This window comes from Caenorhabditis remanei, chromosome IV (assembly GCF_010183535.1).
Source record: "Caenorhabditis remanei strain PX506 chromosome IV, whole genome shotgun sequence".
Taxonomy (NCBI): Eukaryota; Metazoa; Nematoda; class Chromadorea; order Rhabditida; family Rhabditidae; genus Caenorhabditis; species Caenorhabditis remanei.
The window spans coordinates 1,375,612-1,395,719 of record NC_071331.1 but is presented as its reverse complement, the minus strand read 5'-3'; the positions used below and the strand labels follow the sequence as shown (position 1 = coordinate 1,395,719).

Here is a 20,108-nt window from a genome sequence, read left to right as displayed (position 1 = left end):
GTACTGTTAACCTGAAAATCAAAAACATTGCTTTCTTTGCAATCAGTTTTATTGTAATCTTCTCTGTTTCAAAAATATTTTAAGGGGTTTGAAGTTTTGAATAAACCTAATGTATCAGAAAATTCAAACTTATCTTGTGGCATCACGGACTCCAGCAGCTGTCCTAAAAGAAAAAAGTGCAAAAAGTTTTAAAAGATGTGGTGCCGTTGGTTTTTCCTCATTTTCTGTGGGGAGAAGAGAAAGAATACTCACTCAATCATGCGGTTTCTGATTCTCTTTCTTCGAGCACCTGATTTTCAAAAAAAAAATATTGGATAGCTTTTAGAAATGGGAAAAGAAGGTATACTCTATCTTTCAAAGCAGAAAATTGAAGAGAAGTGCCATATGCGCTTTAAAAATTTGAACCGATTTAGTTTTCGGATAACACAGTCTACTAAAAATGAAAAAAAATCTGCAATCTGGAATGATTTTTTAAACTGAATTCATTGAAAAGGGTCCGGTCGGAACTTCTGAGTTTTTTTTAAATAAAGGGTTTTCGTGACCGTTAAGCTTTAATTACTTGAAAAGTTTTCCAAGACTAAAAGTTATAAAACGACGAAATTTCTACTCAATCAAACTTTTAGGAGATTTCGGTGGAGCGCAGTTGTAAGAACTGTGCAAAAACTTTAGATGTCTAAACTTACACTTTCCCGACTAGACAGATGGTTTGAATCTGGCCGATTGTCAACCATTCCTCATGACCTCTCGGCCATTTACATGGAGTAGCCATCAATGCACAACCGACTTGGGTAGCCAATGGATGCAGAATATGAGTCACAGTACGATCCGGTCCCAAGAACATTTTTATATAATATAATCTTCGTATGCCTCAAGATGATCTTGATGTGTTTCGGTCTGCAGAATGTGGTTGTCGATAAATTTTTTGTCCAGAATAGCATACGTGGGCATATCCTCCATGTTGTCCAGAAGGTCACAGCTTGATGTGAAATTCTGGATTGTCGCTTCCAGTGTTCGATTGTACCTCTAAAAATAGGGGATTAAAGTCCATAGGCAGCCATAACCTCACCATTTTTTGCATGTTAGCAATCTGTGCTGCATGGGCAAATCGACTGCGGAAGGAGTTGATGTACTCTAAGCTCTTTTGTTGGAACCCGGTGTGGAGAGCGGCTGGTGACGCGGAAACCGTTGATGCTGAAAATCTTATAATCAGAGACTATAAGGGATAGTGGTAGTGTTTACCCGTAAACAGCAGTATGATGGGAAGGAAGAAGTTGAGCATCTTTTTTTTTGGAGAAGAAACACAATTGAGAAGATGGATTTACCTGAAAGAGATAAGCTCATTATCAGCGGAGCACAATGTAAAGAATTATTCAATGTATTTCTTATCAACATTTTGAAACAGCTAAAATCTTTCAAAAATCCAAAGACTTTGAACAGAAAGCAAACAAGAACGACTAAACGAATGCATTCGAAAGTCCCCTCCGATTAGCCACGCTCCTTTCCGCGAATTAGAGCCATTTTTTGAAAAAAAAAGTGCATCGGAACTGCAGCGCCTGTTGTCAACTATTTCCCCAAAGACAAAATTGTCGACAACTGAAAGGCTGAATGATGAGCCCCACATGGTTTTCCCCGCAAAACTAGGCTCATCATCGCCTTACTAATCTCTTATTTCAACATTGTTCCAATCTGTTCACTAATTCACTTTATTTCTCTCTTTTCAATCACCTGTTATCAGGAATATTCAATTAATTCTAATTTGAATTACCGCTCTAAACCCGTTGAGTCAGTAAACGCGCTCCACTCAGCCGCGAGCGGTCGCGTAGCGGCCGCCGCGCCTCCTCATTGCTCAGTCTAAATTGACGAGAGTGGTTGCCTCTTCCGGTCGTCCGGTAACGTGACGAGTGTGAAAGTGTCGGCTAAATAGATCCTATCATTTTCCGGACTATTTTAGCCCATTTTATGCGCTACTGACGCTTGGGAGAGTGAATAATCGCCCTTTTTAGGCCCTTTAGGCCATTTGCAAGCGATCCGCGGTTGTGAACGCTCATTCGTCTACTTTTCGACCCGCGGCACATCCAGCAGGACGCTTTACTAAATATTGAATTATACTAACTAAATCTATCGTAATAAATGGGTCAATGTCTTAAAACTGTGTTCTGTTGTCGCACCGCTCATCCTCACATTATTAGCCGTTATTTCTGACACGTTTAACCAGTTAGGGAAGATTTTCTCAGGAGCGGGTCTGTCTCCGACCGCATTTAAGGCCCGCCTCCACATGGTGCATAACGACCGTTCATTCTTGTAATGATTGGCCAGTGACCCGCCGCTCTCTTTAATTTATCGATTTTCTTATATTTTTCTCAGAGCTGTTTCGGAGTAGTCGTTTTTTGTGTCCACTGTGATGCAAAACTCCAAGAAACATGCCGGGAATAGCTCCAATTAGACTATTTTACGTCTATGAGCAGTTATCGATATGAGAGCGGCGCTAACTGTAAAAAGAACCGAGTCGGCTTCCCTTTCGGTAAATGTCAGGCTAGTGAGTAGCGATAGTGGCTTCAGAATACTCTGATCCATCAAAAACGAAAAAATTTAGTAAAATTGCGAAAATTTCTCGTCATTCTCTCTTTTATTCGTTATAATCCGTTTATATGCTGTCTAGTTTTTCATCCGCGGCTGAATTTTCTTCAAATCTCGAGGACACGAATGTCACAGAGGAAGAATCCGTAGTCGAAGAGCTGAAAAATGAGCTAGCAGCAGTGACGAAGGCAATATGCAATTTCCAGAAGCCGTCGCCAGCATAATTTCGTAAATAATTCCATTCGACTCGTGTTTTCCCCGGGGAATTCTGCGAAAAATGGTTGAAATTGAGTTGAAAACTCGATAAATCGATCAGGTGGCGCCTGTGACAGTGTTCCGATATGGAAAATTCGCTGAAAAATACGTATCCCCCCCGGGAATACTAAGAATTTCCATTTCAGAGATCAGAATATTAGTCCCCGTATGGAATAATTCAAGTTCCCTTCCGCGGACGAGCAATTTCCCCTCCGGAATGCTCAAAATCACTCATTCTTGAGTCTCCGTAAATCGACACCGAATTAATGGTTAAATCGGACTACGGTACGCAGTGCGCGTGTCATTGTACGCAATGCGCGTGTCACTGCGGACCATGATACACATGAGCTTACGCGCAACTGAAATTAAATAATTTCGCGCTCGGCCTAAAATAATTTTTGTGTATTTCCGTATTGTCGTTAACTTTTCGTGAGATTTCTTGAAAAATATCAATATAAAAATAATTCTGAATTTAATTTCAGTGAAAAAATGGACAACATTCGTGGAAAACTCCCATTCCGGAGCAAATCGTGTCGATCCGCGGGATACTCGTTCAAGGCAGTCGTCAAACGACTCAGAGAGTCTTCGATCCGCGGAATGAGCAATATCCATGAGTCCAGTAAGTGTTTTTTCACAAAAATATCGGAAAAAATCACCAAAAATAAGAGAAATTTCGAGAAATTCGACAAAAATTGCCAAAAATCGATATTTTCCACTGAAAATATTCAGATTCACGGCTAGAAGTGCATCAGAATGCAATATTTCTGTATCACCCCTACTTTCTGTAGGTTAAAAACGTCAAATATGAGCTTTTGGCTAAAAACCATCAACGTTTTGGCGAAAAACAACGAATTTCCGCTGAAAATGTCCCAAAAAATCAGTAATTCGAGCCAAAAATCGATAAATTTTGTCGATTCATGATGAAATCCAAAAGAAATAACGAGATTCGGGCAAATACTTCGCAGTATTGGCCAATATATCTCACTTTCTAGCGGAAATGTCAGAAATTTTGACAAATCAATACAGTTTGAGCCGAAATATACTGAAAAATAGATAAATCTGCTAAATATACCAGAAAGGGATAAAATTCTCTATAAAAAGTGTATAATATTACTATAAAGAGCTATTTACAGCTTCGCGACCCGCTGATGAGATAAAAAGAAGCTACGATTCCCCATCGAATCGTCACAAGCCGCGGATCGGAACTTACTCGATTCCGCCACCATCACAGCTACAGATGGATTCATCAGTGCGAACCGCGGAAACCTCATTATCTCAAAGATTCTGAAGGTCGGTCCAGGTAGTAAAACACAAAGAGAATTATCAAACTCTTAAATCAATACCTTTCCAGCAGTGATCAACACGCAGCAAAGAAAATCTACTTCTGAAACAGAAGAAGTCAGACGGAATCCGATTCGAAAGGCTTTGATGCCACAATAGATCGACCCGCGGCTGCCTCAACTCTCCACCCACTGCCTAATCAGCCCATCAGCTGGCACAAAGGTAAAATATTAGCAGAGAACCAGACAAAGGAAACAAAAATTCGTTTTTCCAGAAACGAGCCAAAGCTCTGCGAACAGTCAACAACAGGACATTGTGACCTTATGGACAAACTGATGGCTCCAGAAGCCAAGACCAGCCAAGTCCCAACACCAGTCACACACGATCCGCGGTTGTACTGTAGCTTCCATTCAAATGATTCAAGGTATACAATATCTAACAAATCAGATGACAATTATTGATTTTTAGCCGCATCCAAACACCCGGTACAGCTCCGCCACTACGTCGAGCACACTTCACACGAAGTAACTCCAATCCGCGGTTGAATAGATGCCCTCTCTACCAATGGCTGATCAATTAAAAATTGTTTTTCTTTTTCTGTTTTACCTTGCTATCTTCTTCGTGAGAATGCTAACTCTGTACCCGAAAGGGAATCATTACCTTTGTTAAGTAAAGGACGAGTCCCTTCTAATAAAGCAATCGTTGTTATACATACTCCCATATCCGCCTAATACACTACACTCCGCATATCTTATAGTAGATACGCCTCACGGAAAACGGGATTAATGAGACATCTTGACAAAAACAACAGAGCCAGCAGCAATCACACTATAACTTGAGAAGTCTATGAGCTCTCAGAGAGAAATGGGGATGATACACCCACACTAACTTTCCAATAAGCCGCAGATTTGCGCGCAAAAAATACAAATTACAACTTTGAGATTCACACGAGAGGAGCGAAACATCTGAACCTCCAGAATCTCCACAGATCCACGCTCCAAAGCAGAAGAGTCATCAACTCTGATGCTCGAGAACAAAAGAGACACCGCTCAAATAAAAAATCGATAATGTCAACGACATATCGACAGACACTGAGCAAATGTCTCAAACAAATACATGTAGAAAACAACACCATCTACATAAAAAATACATCAAGATCAGACAGAAACCACAGTTTCTGAAAGATTTTCAAACAACGAGATCCGCGGAAAACACCGTTTCTGTAGGATCATAAGACAAAACCGTCGAGAAGCTTCAAAAAATGGCATAAAGTCATCGTCACGACTTCGCAACAAATGGCGAAGAAGCGACAATTGCCATAAGCTTCGAGACACACGCCTTTCTGATTTTTTTACAGTTAAAGAGCCTCAACCATGGAAAACACCGTCACGACTTCGCAACAAATGGCGAAGGAACGACAATTTCCAGAGGCTCCGAGACAAAAACAAGTTGATTTATATTCTAAACGTTAGGCTATAGCTGGTCTATAGTTGAAGTATGGAAATTGATACATAGATTCTCTAAACTATGGCACTGTCGTCAGACGAAGCCGAATAGTATCCAGGACACTATGGTATCTTAGAGAGCCGCTAACTCTCGATAGACCCAACAAGTTGCCTTTACATTCAATGCATGTGACTTTGACGGAAGACAAAATGTCTATAAGTGGCAGTTACAGATTGTTGAAGAAGAAGGTTGTCTGTATCAGGAGTTATAAACCTGATACGCAAAGAGCGTGAAGACAACAAGTTGGTAGCAATAATTGCAATTCAAATTTCGGGCTAGCACCCTGAGATTTGATTAAGATCCTCAAATATTGCACTATAGCGAGATATAATACGGCCTAGACCACCGACAGGTTGGCGTTTTTATTGCTTTCTTGTATCGGATCCATACCGATTGATAGCAGGACGTCAGTCGTGAAATCCGCGGTGCAGATAGTTATGCAAAATATTCATACTCATATACATATACGTGTAACGGAAAGCACAGTGATTGCATCTTTGACACGCTTACTGCTCCGAAGTCACACATCATATGAGAATCTAAACGAGTAAATTGAAATCAGTCTCATAACGATCAGAGCATGTCCTTTCGGATAGCAAAGACGAACGTCCGACGGCGATCCGCGGATGAAATAGTGACCTTTCTGTCATACAGATCGTGACCTTGCCGTCTTAATGCTCAATAACAAAGAAAGATTTCCAATCGAAACAATAACTGATTCTAAACAAGACCTTGTGAATGCATAACTGCCTACTGCTACATCACTTCTGATGAAATGCTGTTTCTAACCGCAAAAGACCAATGCTGACAAGCCAGCATCGCTAGTGTCACCCACCTTTGCGTCGTTGACATGAAAAGGAGACAAGAAATAGGACTCCCCTTATAAGTCCTTGTCGACCACGTCTCCGCGATCGTATCTAGCGGGCAAAGGTCCGGAACAGTGCTATCGAATGTACACTAAAATACCACTGGCAAAGTGCTATCGAATGTACACCGAGGTACACCGTTCGAGCAATGCTATCGAATGTACCCGGAACCTCATTGCTCGAGCAGGGCTATCGGTCGTACACGGAATCCCACTGAGCAATCAGTGCTATCGAATGTACACCGAGGTACACCGCTCGAGCAGTGCTATCAGGCGTACACGGAATCCCATTCCTCGAACAGGGCTATCGGTCGTACACGGAATCCCACTGAGCAATCAGTGCTATCAGTCGTGCACGGAATCGCACTGCTCTATTCAGTTTGAGTTACATTCTTTGCGAACGAGTGACACAAATTTCCAGTTTCGAAATCATGGACACATGATTGGAAGTAACTCAGGAAGAAGCTAACACCCTTCTTCCCCCGTGGAAAAGGTACTGAGGAGTATAAAATCAACAAAACTAACTGAGACCAATCACAAATTATTGGTCGAAAAGCCACAGATGCACAAATTCATCTATCGGCTGAACCCAGATGCACAAATCCATCTACCCTCTGAACCCGATCACATAGACCAACGGCTAGGGATGCCTGCCGTATGGACCCTGACTTTCACCCACAGCACACCACTAGTGTGAAGTCGTGGGCACACGATTAGGTGTAGGTCAGGTCCTGCGAGTCTACGGGCAAAGAAAAGCACGCATACCATGAGTGCTCAAAGAAATCAAGACTGTGACACACACACAGGCACACCACTAGTGTGGGGTCGTGGGCACACGACTTGGTGCAAGCAGTCCTGTAAGCCGAAGTGGGGAAGGAACGGAACATGACCGAAGACGGACCCGCGGAGGCCCATCTAAGAGCTACTCATGATATAAAAGTCAAGTTCAAACTCGCGACTTCCACCATCTCAAGTCGCTCCATCACCGAGGCTAACACCCCTCATTCTTACTAACAAAAAACAAAACACTGTTCAATTTGAGTTATGTTCATCGCGAACAAGCTTCCAAATCGTGGAATCACGACTGGACGTAATTCAGAAAGAACAAAAGATGCACACGTATCTATAAAAATTAACATCAACAGTATCAATATCATCGCATAAAAGTCCTCAGGCTCAATCTCTTCCTACGGAAGGAGAAGAACCTCGTATGCGAATCCAATACTCATTCGACATAATAATCAAAGTCTAACGACTACGATTGTCGATCCAGCCAAGTTGGTGATCTCAAAGACAATTGGAAACGCCAAAAGAGCACAATACTGATGCCAAGGCTATTCTGACGTTCCGAAAAGATCCCACATAATTATTCGTATGATATCGAGCAAAAAACTCCACGATAGACCACATCACATCTTCCAAAGGAGGAAGTGGCCAATAAGATCGGAGATCTTGACTCATATCTCGAAAAACCAAAAACCTGCGAAGGTAACATGAGAAGACTTGCTCATAAAGATCAGGACGTTCCGTCCAGAGAGTTACTTCAACATGAAAGTGCTTATGATCGATCCGCGGTTGCGGACATTATCGATTCAACTCTCATTACTGGTGTACGATCCGCGGAGAGGGAAACCACTGTCACAACAGTACAATCTCCCCAACACACAGCAGTCATTATCAGTTACCAAAGCATTAAATCAAATTCCACCGAAACACCTAACGCTTTCCATACTCTTGATTTGACAGAGATATTCTGTACAGAAGCTAAACAAGAGATAAAGAATGCTACCTCAAATGTTGCTCAAAATCAGAGAGTTTCAGAGACACATTCTACAACACACGAACCAAATGGTCCAAGATATGGAACAGCACCCAGGTGCACAAATTCATGAGTCAAACAGACCCAAAACATCAGTCAATAGATCCAGAGCACACAACAGAGTGTACCTGCCGTCAGAGATCTCGTAGCCAAAGATCAAAGCTTCATCAAGATCTTAATCTGAACGCAGAAAGTATGCTGGAACTTTTCCAAAAGCTCGTAGAGATCAGTGACTCAAATCAAACTAAAGTTTACCCATACAAAAGTTATGGATATTGTAGTGATATTCTTCATACAAGAGACTGTCCAAAGGAAGAGTACTAACTGAAACAAAGAGAACTGTCTGAAGGAAGCTCAGCCAGTGGCAACGTATATCGTTCCACCAAAGCTAAAAAACCGAAGTAAAAGTATCACGACAGAGTCAAATGTACCAAACGGTGCGTCACAATGTGACTTGACAACTATATCTTTCACTGATAATTGCTTCAATGCTTCATTCATCGGTTACAGTAACCATGTTTCACAAAGTGACACTTCTCGAACCTTGTTCGAACCGCCAGATCTGTAGAACATTGTTCACGATCCGCGGTTGTAGCCGCTACAAATCCTAAAAATACTCATAATATGAAAATTTCTTTAAAAACTAACTATACCGAAGACGGTGATAAAGGAGAATTGGCTATGCAGCTGTTCCCTGAGTTTCTACAAAGATCAAACCATCATGTTTATGCGACATTTGGTCCGAATGACTAGTAACGCCTCAGATTCCTTTATCTGAAACCAACAGAAGACTAACCACTTCTTGGTCCTATGGACTCAGGAGCTTTTCTGTCCATCATTCTGGATTCATAAGCAAATGGTTGCTTACACCTGATCTTGAAACGAACATGACTGTCAGTCCAATGATTCAGATTCACCACATTCGAAAAACAAATATTCATGCCTTACAAAATCATCTTCAAGATTTCAAAAATCCACAATCCATAGTGATTGTAGGATCACCAGCTCTAATGGACCCAAAGATCCAAGCAGAGGTAATCTTATCCGAAAAACTCGCTACTACGAATCCACAGCCAGCCCTAGGGCAGACGGTTAACGATCCGCGGTTGTCAGACGAATATCGAACTGCAATTGAACAGTAGTGATCCGGAAGATGCCCTGACAGAACTGACTTACAAAATTGCCAAACCCAAGGTTGAAAACCCTGAGTTCTAAAGATACCTGTACATCTGATGACAGTTCCTAAAAATCCACACTGGATTTTATACATAAGCTCATCGCAGTTGTCAGACACAAGAACAAAAGAATAAAAAGTTATCTTACATATAACGGCAACAAGTCACGTCCAGCAGCGGTGCTGCAAGAGATTGGCCAAGCTGGTAATCAAACTGAAGAAAGGCACAAAACTTTTAAATAAAATTTACTAAAATTATTTTCAATAAAGACAAAGACACCCATCCCAAATAGATGTTGCGATCCGCCCGTCAAAATATGACACCTGGACAATTTCCAAACTCGGTATTCGTTCAATGCAATTGGCATGTGATCTTGTCCATACTATCGAGACAGATCCTCGACATGACCATACATGATTGCAAGAAAAAAGAAACCCATTGTCCCTCGATCCGCGGTTCAACCACACAATGACACAACTGTCATGGTTCGGAACGCTACTGATACGAGAAAAGGATCATATGCAACAACAAATTCTCTTAAATACTCACTAAAACGATTACAAAAACTTTGAAAACATTCAGCCAAGTAAAGTCCTGGCCTTGGGAAAGCCAAGTGATGAAACAGTTCCAAAATCTCGACTAGCTTCACCTAGCAAAGATAGCGAGATTGCTCAGTATCACCGAGCACTGCAAGGACTGATTGTATATTATCACGGCTACACCTTCCCTACTGTCATCGAGCACAACACTGACGCAGATGGAATACACCGTGTTACACAGAAGGATTGAATCTTCAGTGCTTCCACATGAAGCCAGTAAGACGATTCTAAGACACCCGCGGTTTCCACTTGCAAAAACTGTCGCTCACAAAACATATGACATTAATGTCCAAAGGCCAGAAGACTAGACAACGTCAAAAAAGTCACAAATAGTCATCGGGAATAATCTCTCATGTCGAAAGATCAAAACGCGACGGACAAATTCGATCCGCGATTGTAAAGTGCAGAGGTATTATACTCTCGTGCAGTCTCTCAGTTGATTCCTCTTGAATTAAATCCACTGAACCGCCCTAATATTGCGACAGAGGAAGAGACAGAAGATACACAGGACTCCAATCCTAGAGAGCTAGCTACCAGCACCCGCGGTTCTGTCCAATCTAGACATGAAACACTTCCCAGAGCTATTCTTAACAAAAGACTTGCCAGACATTGCTGAATGTGAAAATCATATAAATCCAAATTTTAATGTAAATAAATCAAATAATATAAAATTACCACTGAACCTAAACACCGATCATCTTGAGAATAATCCAGTGTCAGGTGACACAGATGACGATTCTGACATCATTGAAAAGAGATTGGGAAATGCGGATACTTTTCAAGATCCACAAAGAGTCTTACCGGCTGAAGCCGCGGATGATGATATTTTGGAGTTGCCAGCGGTCAGAGTTAGAAAATATCTTTCTCGAAAAGCCAAAGAGCTTCCCATTAATTACGTTCATCACGCGGACAGTCAGGAGACCGCTGGCACCCTCCCCCCGGGAATGTTGTCAACTATTTCCCCAAAGACAAAATTGTCGACAACTGAAAGGCTGAATGATGAGCCCCACATGGTTTTCCCCGCAAAACTAGGCTCATCATCGCCTTACTAATCTCTTATTTCAACATTGTTCCAATCTGTTCACTAATTCACTTTATTTCTCTCTTTTCAATCACCTGTTATCAGGAATATTCAATTAATTCTAATTTGAATTACCGCTCTAAACCCGTTGAGTCAGTAAACGCGCTCCACTCAGCCGCGAGCGGTCGCGTAGCGGCCGCCGCGCCTCCTCATTGCTCAGTCTAAATTGACGAGAGTGGTTGCCTCTTCCGGTCGTCCGGTAACGTGACGAGTGTGAAAGTGTCGGCTAAATAGATCCTATCATTTTCCGGACTATTTTAGCCCATTTTATGCGCTACTGACGCTTGGGAGAGTGAATAATCGCCCTTTTTAGGCCCTTTAGGCCATTTGCAAGCGATCCGCGGTTGTGAACGCTCATTCGTCTACTTTTCGACCCGCGGCACATCCAGCAGGACGCTTTACTAAATATTGAATTATACTAACTAAATCTATCGTAATAAATGGGTCAATGTCTTAAAACTGTGTTCTGTTGTCGCACCGCTCATCCTCACATTATTAGCCGTTATTTCTGACACGTTTAACCAGTTAGGGAAGATTTTCTCAGGAGCGGGTCTGTCTCCGACCGCATTTAAGGCCCGCCTCCACAGCGCCAACTCCACATGATTGAGCTTTCTTTTCTCTTTTCCCCCATAGAGAATGCAAGAGAATTGAGTTCCGAAACACAGGAAAAAGTCCATAGAACACGAGAGACACATAGATCTATCTTCTTTTAAAAAACTGGGAAAGACATTAATGCATTCTTTCGAAATCTCTTTGAAATGTGCTCGATTTCGAGGAACAGATATCTGGCAAAAGTTTGTGGGATGTATCCGTTTTGTTCAAGAGAAAGTCATCAGAATTTAACGTTAATAGCATATGTAGGATGAAAATCAATGGGCAATTATGATTTTACTAAAAACTCCACTAAAGTAACGAACATGTTGGGTTCAGCTGGAATCGCAGGAATACGGTTTCAAAATTCCCATGAACAATGAAGTAAAAAGACAAATTGATGTGGATAAGAAGGAAGTTTTTTAAACCAATAGTTTTCTAATCTTTTTATCCACAAAATTTTCATGAAAACACGGTTTTTCCAGCTGAACAGTAGATTAAGCAACCCTCGAAGCGAAAATGTTCTTATAACCTGTTTGTTTCAAATTTTTGAAACGGTTTTTCACTGTTGCGTGTTATTGATATCCACTTATGGGCAATCACCCTACAATATCATTGCCGACGTTTTACTCTCTAAGAGCACACCGCATTTCGTTATCTGAAAATCTGTTTCTAAAAGTTGTAAAAAGAGTATTTTTATTCAATTACCTAATCAAGTTTATTCAGATTTTCAAACCCCTTAAAATATTTTCAAAACAGAGAAGATTACAATATAACTGATTGCAAAGAAAGCAATGTTTTTGATTTTCAGGTTAACAGTACAACTCAAATTAAATCAAATTAAATTATCGCAAACACAGCTGTCCTTCGAAACACATAGTCCATCTTTTTGTCCTTCCAAGCATTTCGAACCTGGCTTCCCATAGATCCTCCCGTTACCTTCGATTGCGGCACTGAAAAAGAGACATTTTCTAGGAGATTTCGGTGGAGCGCAGTTGTAAGAACTGTGCCAAAACTTTAGATGTCTAAACTTACACTTCTCCGACAAGGCAGATGGTTTGAATTTTGCCGATTGTCGGCCATTCCTCATGACCTCTCGGCCATTTACATGGTGAAGCCATCAATGCGCAACCGACCTGTGTAGCCAATGGATGCAGAATATGAGTCACAGTACGATCCGGTCCCAAGAGAATCTCAATATGATATTCGTATACCTCAAGATGATCTTGATGTGTTTCGGTCTGCCGAATGTGGCTGTCGATAAATTTTTTGTCCAGAATAGCATACGTGGGCATATCCTCAATTTCGTCCAGAAGGTCACAGCTTGAAGTATAATTCTGGATGGCTGCTTCCAATTTGCGATTATATCTCTGAAAATAGAGGGTTAAAGACATAGGCAGCCCTAAACTCACCATTTTTTGCATGTTAGCAATCTGAGCTGCATTGGCGAATCGACTGCGGAATGAGTTGATGTGCTCTAAGCTCTATTGTTGAAACCCGGTGTGGAGAGCGGCAGGTGACGCGGAGACGATGGTGGCTGAAAATTAGGATTTTGAGGAAATTCATGGGATTTTGATAAGCTTTACCTGCAAACAGGAGGATGATGGTGATGAAAAAGTTGAGCATCATTTTTGGAGAGAGACGAAATTGAGAAGTTTTGTTTTTACCTGGAAAAGATATACTCAAGTGCAAAAAAAAGGACTACTGTGAAGAATTATTCAAATTTTATTTATTCAAAAATTATTATCAACATTTTGAAACAGCTAAAATCTTTCGAAAAATCCCAAGACTTTGAACAGAAAGCGAACAAGAACGACAAAACGAATGCATTCGAGAGTCCCCTCCGACTAGGCCACGCCCCTTTCCGCGAATTAGAGCCATTTTTTGAAAAAAAGTGCATCGGAACTGCAGTGCCGACTCCACATGATTGAGCTTTCTTCTCTCTTTTTTCTCATAAAGAATGCAAGGGAGTTGAATTCCGAGACACAGGAAAAAGTCCATAGAACACGAGTGACACATCCATCTATCTTCATCTAAAAAACTGGGAAAGACATTAATGCATTCTTTCGAAATCTCTTTGAAATGTGCTCTTTTTCTAGGAACAGATATCTGGCAAATGTTTAAGGGGTGTATCCGTTTTGTTCAAGAGAAATTCCCGCATAAATTCTCACTGAACTTTTCGAGAATTTTCCGAGAGGATCGCGAATTCTTTTCCTGTGAGAAAATAGATAAATCTATACAAAACTATTGTGCTCTTTCATTGTGAATCAAGTACATTTTTCCTCCCATTTTGATATTCTATCGTGTTTCACGGTTCTAACTATATCGATTTCGTTTTATTTTCATTATTAAATGTGTACAAAAATTAATAAAAATGTCAAAATGATATTCTTTATGGTCATTCTTGTCTCGCAAGATTCTCGCAAGTTCTGTTAGAATTTATGGGGAAATGAAAAGTTAATGAAACGTCCTGGAATATGCTGAAACTTGACTATGCTGTACATAACAAGACAAAACGCAACGAGTATATTCTGGATTCTTATGGTATCTTATCATGATACGGCACTTGACTAGAAACCAGGAATATAGTTTCAAGATTTCCATGAACAGTGATGTAAATGAACAGATTGACGCGAAGAACATACGACAAATCGTTTTTTGAAAATATTCAAAAAAAAATTTCTTAAAAATACGGTTTTTTTTAAGATGAAGCACCACCCGAAGCGAACACTTTCTGAAAACCTGGTTATTTCTTGTTTCTGAAACATTTTTTCACTGTTGCGTATTACTGATATGTGCTGATGGGCACTGACCATACAGTCTTTCGTTGATCAACAGATTTTAACTCTGTGTAATTGTTGAACTCTTCCTATATTTTGTCCTCAATTTTTGTGACGGTTTTTCTAAAAACTCGCTATTTTGTTCATTTTTCTCAATACTGAAGGTTGCCCTTGTAGTCCTCGTGGGTCCATGACCATGCGTTTATCTGTTTTTTGTATTAATATAATTTTGGGGATAACATCTCAGCTGCCACCAACCAAATTCCTAGTCTTAGAAAATTTGTGCTCCTGAAGATATGAGCTACGACGCAGAGTCTCTTTTTCCTTGTCACATCTGGACGCCTGGCACGCGACCACGGAATCAAACGTAGTACTTTTTTTTCAAAAGCTGGTCATACTGTTGTACTGATTCAAAAAAAATAGTTATTTTCTGAAATGGACATTTAGAGTTTTTTCTATGCAGGGAAATACATGTCTCAATACTTTTCAGCCACCCTGTATATTACCACCATTCCAAAGCAAAAATTTTGTTATCTCTAATTTTTGAAACGGTTTTTCAATGTTGCGGCATAATGAAATGTACTGATGGGCAATTACCCTACAGTAGGGTAGATCCCCCAAAATATCTATTTAAATGCACCCCGCATTCTTTTATTTGAAAATCTTTTTGTAAAAATCATATTATTATTTAATTATTCGGTTCGTTTGTACTTCAAAACATGATTTTTTTAACGAATGGAGTACAGTTAATAGAAAAAATGGCAATGTCTCCTCTAATTATCACCGTTCATAGGAAAATAAAAAAGGTAAAAACCATACTTGTCATTTGACGAGCCGGCCCGGCGGGCCGGGCCAGGGCCGGGCCGAGGAAAAATTTTGCCGGCCCGGCCCGGGTGAAAATTTTTTTTTTAATTTTTGCACCCCAAAAATAATTTTCAAGTGCTTTTTTATCACTAAATTCACTGTAGAACTAATAAAAATCGTCAATTCAGTCGAATTTTTGCAGAAAATGCCCCAAAAACCACTTTTTCTAAAATTACTGCTGAAAAAAACATGTTTTTTTGAAAAAAGTCGCTTCACCCGGGCCGACCGGGTCGACCCGGGCCGGGCCGGGCCGGTGAAAATTTGGAAATCGGCCCGGCCCGTGACAAGTATGGTAAAAACCAGAAACAGTACATTCTCCAAAATTATCATTCTAGGATTGAAAAATTATAGCTTGTAGTGTTTCAAAACACTGCCTAATGCAACTAATTGTAAAGTGATGATAATTATTGAGTTGGATATGCAAAAATTATAGTGCAGTGGGATTACCAGCAAAGTCGACGATAAAAACGGTTGCTGAAACATGCTCTTCTGGAATTGTATGTCAATTATTTCAATGAAGGAAATAACAGTTAAGATCTTGATTAAGGAAAGAAAAAATCGGGTTTAAAATAAATAAAGTGCCAGTGGGAGTAGTTAAACCGGTGCATTTACGATGAAAAACCTGTTTCATAACTTGTAAATAACCAGACTTTCAGAATCTTATACGCTAGGTCAAGATATGAAGGAAGTATCTGAAAGCTGATCAGTTGTGCAGATGAAATAAAAAATAAAACAAAAACTGGACACAGTTAATTTTCAAACATTCTCATCCCAATACGCTGTTCGCGTCCACAAAACTTAAAATAACATTTTCTGACCATATCTGCCGTAATGAGTTGCTCAAAATTAACAACATAGCGTATAATTATTGGAACATGCTGTTTCTTGTTTCATGTATAGAATCCACTGGGATGTGTAAGATGTTACAAGGGTTGAATTAGTATTTTGATTCTGAAAAAAAAAACTATTTGCTTCAAAATCAACGCAGAGGAAGTGGGGTTTCTGAAACATTATTCCTATTGTGAACTGCGATGACTAAGCGAAGAATCAACAATTTTTGCAGCTCTAAATTGTTAGAAGTTTCCGAAATTTTGAACATGTTTGTCTAACAAAAACCAAGAAATAATACAGATATATCGAACTCTGAAAACAGAAAACAAGTGGTTTAGTTTGTTTAGAAAATGAGTACAGCGAGGTTTTAATGTGTATGTATATTTTTGCATTTCTTGTTGTAAAGTTTGATTGTTTTCTGAAATTTGAAGATTTTTTTCTTAATTGATATCATATGAAACCCCAAATCGGTCTGTAAAAGATTTCGGGGAGAAGAATCACGGAACTGATTATTTTCTGAAAACTTTTTTTGCAGATCATCATTCTGATATAACAGTATCTGCCAGCAGCTGAGATTGAAATGAGGTTAATGTTACAGTAATGTTTCGAGTAACCCTTGTATCTCAAACCACCCAATGTTTCAACCTGAAACGTGTTTATTACTGTTGCACCACATGGATAAGCACTGATGGGCAATCACTCCACAGTATCATAAGAAAAATGTTCTCTCTAAAAACATTCCGCATTCCTTTATCGGAAATCTGTTTCTAAAAGTTATGAATCTTTTAAAAAATTTAATTAACGTGTTACTGTGGTCTCCATTAACATTCTTGGTTTGTTTCTAGTCTATCTTCCAAAGTCGCCAATAAATCCTTTGAAGTAACTACTCTTTAAAATCTAATATCTTCTTTTTAGTTGGATGCTTTTCAAAAAGCTTCTGTCAGCAAAAAGGAAGCCACCCTTCTGTCATGATTGTGTGTTCTTTACTCTGCTCCCCCGAGAAAGTGCGAAAAAAGTGGCGGGAGTCCGAAAAAAGCAAACAACATCTGAAGAGATATTTTCTGAACTTTTTGCATCTTTTCTTTTGAGACAGCTGTTCCGACCAGTGGTGCCAAAAGATGAGTTTGATCGACATGAAGATGAAAGACAAGAATTTCATATGAAAATTCTGAAAATCTGAAACATTTTGCACAAGTCAGCTTGAAATCAAGCAGCCATCTCAGATGATTGAGTGTTCTTCTCTCTACTTCTGATGGAGAACATGAAATAAAAGTTCATGGGTAACGTAAATGAAAAAAGAATAAGAGATAAAGATATCTTCTTTTTCCATTTTTTTTTCTCAAACGAATCGATGTGGAAAGAGTTTTAGATTTATTTCAAGGCATTTTCTTCAAAATGAAATCATTTTATAAGCAATCTCAGATTTATTCAAAAGATTAAAATAAGGTCATGGAAATGTAAAAAATTTTGTTTGTACACAACGTCACTTCAGTGCTTGCAAGTTCCCTGTTCCATTGGGAGGCATAGTCCATCTTCACTTTCCTTTGGGCACTGGCTTCCAACATGTCCGTAGTTTCTTTCAACACGTCTCGGGTCTTCACTGAAATAAAAATTAATTAATTTCTGTGTTTTTCTGAATATAAACTTACGAGAAGTTGAGAAGGCAGATGGTGTCCACATCCAATGTCTCGACGTGAGTGATTTCTTGAACACAATCCCACACTTTCACGTGGCAAATCTCAGCCATAGACGCGCATCCAATTCGACTGACCACTGGGTTGAGGATGAGAGCCACATAGTCTTCCATTCCAAAGAATCCGTCTCCTGCATGAACGAGCAGGGAGTTCTCTTTGGTGTAGTCAAGGAAATTGTCGACGAACTTGTTGCTGAGCACGATGTATGATTACAGATTCTCTATATAATCCAGAAGGGCCCAAGAAGCTGTGAAGTTCTGGATAGTCGATTCAAGATTGATATTGTAGGACTGAAATTTTATTTGTTATTATAATTATAATACTTTAATAGCAGGAAATGAAATTTTGACCGTAAATCTCAACCCTGAGAGTGAGGTCCTGAAGCCACCTAGCTTAAGGATAGTATCATAGATCAAGGGCAACAGTACATAGCCATCAACTGAAAATCCAGACCAAGACTTTGGATACCAATAACGTGAAACTGTATCATTTTCGTATTTCTGGCTCCGAGATGTTTAGCCTCGATAAGTGTCTAAACTTAAAGGTTGCCAAATGTCTCGGCTTCAAAATTTCTAGTTTCGAAACGTCCCTAAGCAGATTTATTAAGTTTGAATTTGGCCGTTTTTTATTCCCGTTCCACACATCCTAAGTAAACCCCTAGTACTATACACAGCAATCCCAAAGACCAAAGACCAAATATCCTGATATTTTAAATTTTCAGATTCTCTATCTCCTCGTCCTCAAAACATTCTGGTTTCATGAACCATTTCGTGTTTCAAGAAGTCTGTAAACCAATAGTCCTCTAGCAATTCTGTTGTTCTGCGCTGTTTTTATCATACTTGTCATTTGACGGGCCGAGGAAAAATTTTGCCGGCCCGGGTGGAAAATTTTTTAAAATTTTGGCACCCCAAAAATAATTTTCAAGTGCTTTTTTATCACAAAATTTACTTTAGAACTAATAAAAATCATCAATTCAGTCGAATTTTTGCAGAAAATGCCTCAAAAACCACTTTTTCAAAAATTAATACTAAAAAAACATGTTTTTCGAAAAAAAGTCACTTCACCCGGGTCGACCGGGCCCGGCCCGTGACAAGTATGGTTTTTATAATCTTCCCTATAGTAACATTCCGATTTCCGATTTTCTCGAGATTAATGTTTTGCAATTTGCATATTTTGAAAATTTTCTACACTTTCATGGCTTTATTTTAACTCTTGAATAAATCTGAGACCTCAATCATTTCCGCATCCCATGAACGTTTTTTTTTCACATTCTCCATCAATAGTAAAGGGAAGAACACTCAATTATCTGGGATGGCTCCATTTCACCAAGCGCCTATTTTTCGAAAAAATAATGCAATGAGAAATGGAGAAAGAAGATATGCAGCTTCCTAGAAAAATAGGTATAGCGCATGGGATATTTTAAGTTAGGAGAATTGAATGATCAAAAATTATATTTTAGAACGATTCAGTCGGAGACAGAAAATTAGATGCTACTGTTTCTTTAACACTGTTTAAAAGATGAGACTCTCTTATAGTTATTCCGTCGATGATTCTAAGACCTAAGAACAATACTGTTGCTTAAAAGCCAATCAGGTTTTTGAATTTTGTTTGCATACCGAAAGTACTTGGAATCCGAATCTAAGAAACGAAAAATTATGGTTTCCTGTCTTCGAATTCAGACATTCTCATATAATTAGTATCCCAGCAGTTCCAAACTTCAAATTTCAAAGAATGAGAAAAAAAGCTCCTTCGTTCATTCCCATGTCCACTTTTCTTAATTTTCCTTGGTGGGTCATCATTAACCAAAAATAAACATGGAATGACCATTTCTTTGATCAATTGCCAGCTTACTTTCTGCGCTCTTTCTCAATAATTAGCTTCGCTATAAAAACGTACTGATTTGAAGAAAAATTACTGTTATTATAATTCATGAAGTGATTAACTGAAGAACTGGCTCCACTACAGGCTGCCTTCGTAAAGCAATCTTACACTCTGTATCGTTCATAGTGTGCCTTCGAAGCTGTCAAAAAGGTCGTGAGGCAATTTTATATTGGATTACCCAGCAAGATCTTGCTTCTGCTTGAGGCCTTGCAGAGGGCCAGAAGATTAATCGATGTTCAAAAATTCAGTTCATTTGGTTGGACAGAGGCTTCAGCGGCCGGTCGTACTACTCTCTTCACTTTTTTGGTC

At 39.6% G+C, this 20,108-nt stretch overlaps 4 protein-coding genes across 4 annotated transcripts; 1 reads left to right on the top strand and 3 right to left on the bottom strand.

Annotated features, from left to right (window-relative positions):
* Positions 1–752: 752 nt before the first annotated feature.
* GCK72_012211 (uncharacterized protein) lies at positions 753–1,279 on the bottom strand (the record flags this gene model as incomplete). The annotated part of the gene is made up of 4 exons (XM_053728924.1): positions 753–894; positions 941–1,023; positions 1,067–1,191; positions 1,240–1,279. 4 exons carry the CDS (start codon positions 1,277–1,279, stop codon positions 753–755), a joined length of 390 nt encoding a protein of 129 aa, XP_053583696.1.
* A 2,042-nt stretch (positions 1,280–3,321) lies between these two features.
* GCK72_012210 (uncharacterized protein) lies at positions 3,322–4,272 on the top strand (the record flags this gene model as incomplete). Its single annotated transcript, XM_053728923.1, has 2 exons — positions 3,322–3,451; positions 4,184–4,272. The coding sequence occupies 2 exons, from the start codon at positions 3,322–3,324 to the stop codon at positions 4,270–4,272; spliced, it is 219 nt and encodes a 72-aa protein (XP_053583695.1).
* An 8,508-nt stretch (positions 4,273–12,780) lies between these two features.
* Positions 12,781–13,173, bottom strand: GCK72_012209 (uncharacterized protein; the record flags this gene model as incomplete). The annotated part of the gene is made up of 2 exons (XM_053728922.1): positions 12,781–13,119; positions 13,162–13,173. 2 exons carry the CDS (start codon positions 13,171–13,173, stop codon positions 12,781–12,783), a joined length of 351 nt encoding a protein of 116 aa, XP_053583694.1.
* A 4,539-nt stretch (positions 13,174–17,712) lies between these two features.
* Positions 17,713–18,031, bottom strand: GCK72_012208 (uncharacterized protein; the record flags this gene model as incomplete). Its single annotated transcript, XM_053728921.1, has 2 exons — positions 17,713–17,824; positions 17,874–18,031. 2 exons carry the CDS (start codon positions 18,029–18,031, stop codon positions 17,713–17,715), a joined length of 270 nt encoding a protein of 89 aa, XP_053583693.1.
* Positions 18,032–20,108: the final 2,077 nt, after the last annotated feature.